Here is a 2,485-nt window from a genome sequence, read left to right on the forward strand (position 1 = left end):
TCATACTCATGTCACAACACCCATAAAGCTAGCCAGCTAGCTGGCTAATGTTAGCTAGTCAGCTAGCTGGCTAAATCACGATTTTCGTAAATGAACTATGATTTAAAAAATGTATAATCGTTTGTCTCTACATGAACTAACATTCCTGTCAACTGTACATGTTTTTGCATGATTAGTTATGACGTTATAATCCCTTACATTTGCTTCCATCCTAGTATTTCTGTCCGCCATCTTTGATTCAGTTCTGTGTAGGGGTTCCCCTCTCTCCTAGTATCTCTGTCCGCCATCTTTGATCCACTTCAGTTCTGTGTAGGGTTACCACTCTCTCCTAGTATTTCTGTCCGCCATCTATGTTGAAGAAAGTCTAACGCTTCGAACACACCGACTGCGTCATTGCATCACTGCTGCATAACATTTTGCGCAGCTAGGCAACTATACTGATGCAGGTACCTTTTGCAAATGGGGGCATGCGGTTGGACACATGGAGGAGAGAATCATTTTCGCAGTATCCTCAAAACCGTGTCTTTTTGACACAACTGCTGACAGCTACAGGGACATAAACACAAAAAATGCTGCTTGGAGACAAGTGTCCACGATAGTAGGATTGCCAGGTCAGTTTAGTAGTGAGCTTGTACTAGATGTGGCTAGTTAGCGTTAGCTAGCTAGCTAACCTAGCTTGCTAACCTAGCCAATGAGGTGTGTGTGAAAGAAATAGTCAAATAAATTATGCTAGTTACTACCACTGATAACTTTACCAAATTGTCATGTTTGAAAGAGTGTGAATGCTAGATAAATAGTAATGGAAATGGTAGATACTACTGTACCCCTGATAATTTGGTCAAATAACCGTGTGTGTCTATGTGTACAGTAGGTGACGTCCATGATAGCTATCTAATAACTATAGTTATGCTAGGTAATGGTTTGGCTTATCATGTTCATGTCTATGTAGAAGAAGACTGTAGGAGGAAGTGGAGAGGACTCAGGGACAGGTATCAGAGAGAGAGAAGGGCAGAGAAAGAGAAGAAGAGGTCTGGGTCAGCAGCTTCAGGCCAGCAGCCTTGGCGCTTCTGCCACATTCTGTCTTTTCTCGATCCATTTATTGTGCCTAGGGCAACGAGTGGCAATTTTACAGCCAGACCCCTTACGTCATCCACAAGTGTTGTCGCCACCGGTGCATCAAGACCCTCAACGTCACCTACAAGTGCGACCATCACCTCCACCGGTGTAGTGAGACCCTCTACAACATCATCCACGAGTATGACCACCACCGGTGCAGCCATGGAAGATGATGAAATGGAGGAAGCACCTCTGGATCTAGGACCACCTGAGATTATTATGAACCTCACGGAAGTGACCACTGAGGACCTCGTTGAACAGGATGTGGCCGTGGAGAGAAACGGAGAGAGAAACGAAGAGGAACAACGTCACACCAGGCGTCATCGGAGGTACCAGCCCCCAGATCCACTCAACTCATTTCAGCAGAGGCTCCTCCAAGCCGTCGAGAGGGATGCAGCCCAACCTGATGCTCACAGGAAGGAGGATGAAGAGACCCTCTTTGCCATGAGCCTGGTGCCAACACTGAAGAGGCTGCCTCAGCAAAGAAAAGCAGCAGTCAAGGTTAAAATGTATCAGCTGCTTTTCCAAGCCGAGTTCAATGGTACGTTTTTTTCCCTCCACATCACAGGTAGTGTCATAAGTGTGCGACAGTGAAGTAAAGTAGGTCATTTTTACAGTATACTCATGTAGGTTAATTGGTATTTCAGATCAAAGCATTAATATGAGGCAAATGTATAGCTGTTGTTTCTGGGTTAGAAAATATCCCAAAACAGGTTGCTGTCTAAATATTTGCCTGTCATATTCATCTTTTGATCTGAAATACAAATTCCATGAGTAAACAGCAAGTATTACCAACTTTACCACACTGTTCCTATATTTATGCCACTAACTACACTATACAAGCAGTATTTAGTTAACATAAATCTCACCTTTTATGGTGTCATATTATGTTAAGCTTGTATGTGTTGTTTTTCTCTTCCCTTTCAGAAATGGAGTCAATTTAGCCGAGCAGCTCACAGGAAGGACAGGAAGAGGAGTTGTCTGGTTGCTGTTTTGACCTCCCTCATTGTACCTTTCTTTTCACACGTCAGTTCTGTTTAAATTCAGTCAATTCATAAAGTAATTTGTTTATAAATTCTTAGGATAGCATTCATTATTAGTGTAACATAGATTTCTGAATTGAAACTCATACGGAGTTTTCACAGATGCTCTTGGTCTCTTACGAGACTAAAGGTCAATATATTTATTTCCTTTAAAACCACTTGAAAACCAGGGTGTTGAAACTTTTTGTGAAGTTATGTTCCGTCAACTGGTCCATGACATCCAGGGGCCATTTGTTTGTTTAGCTGTGTTGTGGCTACATATTATTTCCTTTTTTTCAGAGACACACACACACCTCTTCATACCTCAGATCTCCAGTGCCCTGCCC

At 42.7% G+C, this 2,485-nt stretch overlaps 1 protein-coding gene across 1 annotated transcript; it reads left to right on the forward strand.

Annotated features, from left to right (window-relative positions):
• The first annotated feature begins 887 nt into the window (after nt 1-887).
• LOC120037968 lies at nt 888-2,060 on the forward strand. Its single transcript, XM_038983906.1, has 2 exons — nt 888-1,657; nt 2,044-2,060. Exons 1-2 carry the CDS (start codon nt 907-909, stop codon nt 2,058-2,060), a joined length of 768 nt encoding a protein of 255 aa, XP_038839834.1. The 5' UTR covers nt 888-906.
• The last annotated feature ends 425 nt before the right edge of the window (nt 2,061-2,485 follow it).

The sequence above is a fragment of the Salvelinus namaycush genome, unplaced genomic scaffold (genome assembly GCF_016432855.1).
Source record: "Salvelinus namaycush isolate Seneca unplaced genomic scaffold, SaNama_1.0 Scaffold2, whole genome shotgun sequence".
NCBI lineage: Eukaryota > Metazoa > Chordata > Actinopteri > Salmoniformes > Salmonidae > Salvelinus > Salvelinus namaycush.

Coding starts and splice junctions, on each gene's coding strand:
- LOC120037968 (XM_038983906.1), top strand. CDS start 907: ATGCTAGGTAATGGTTTGGCTTATCATGTTCATGTCTATGTAGAAGAA.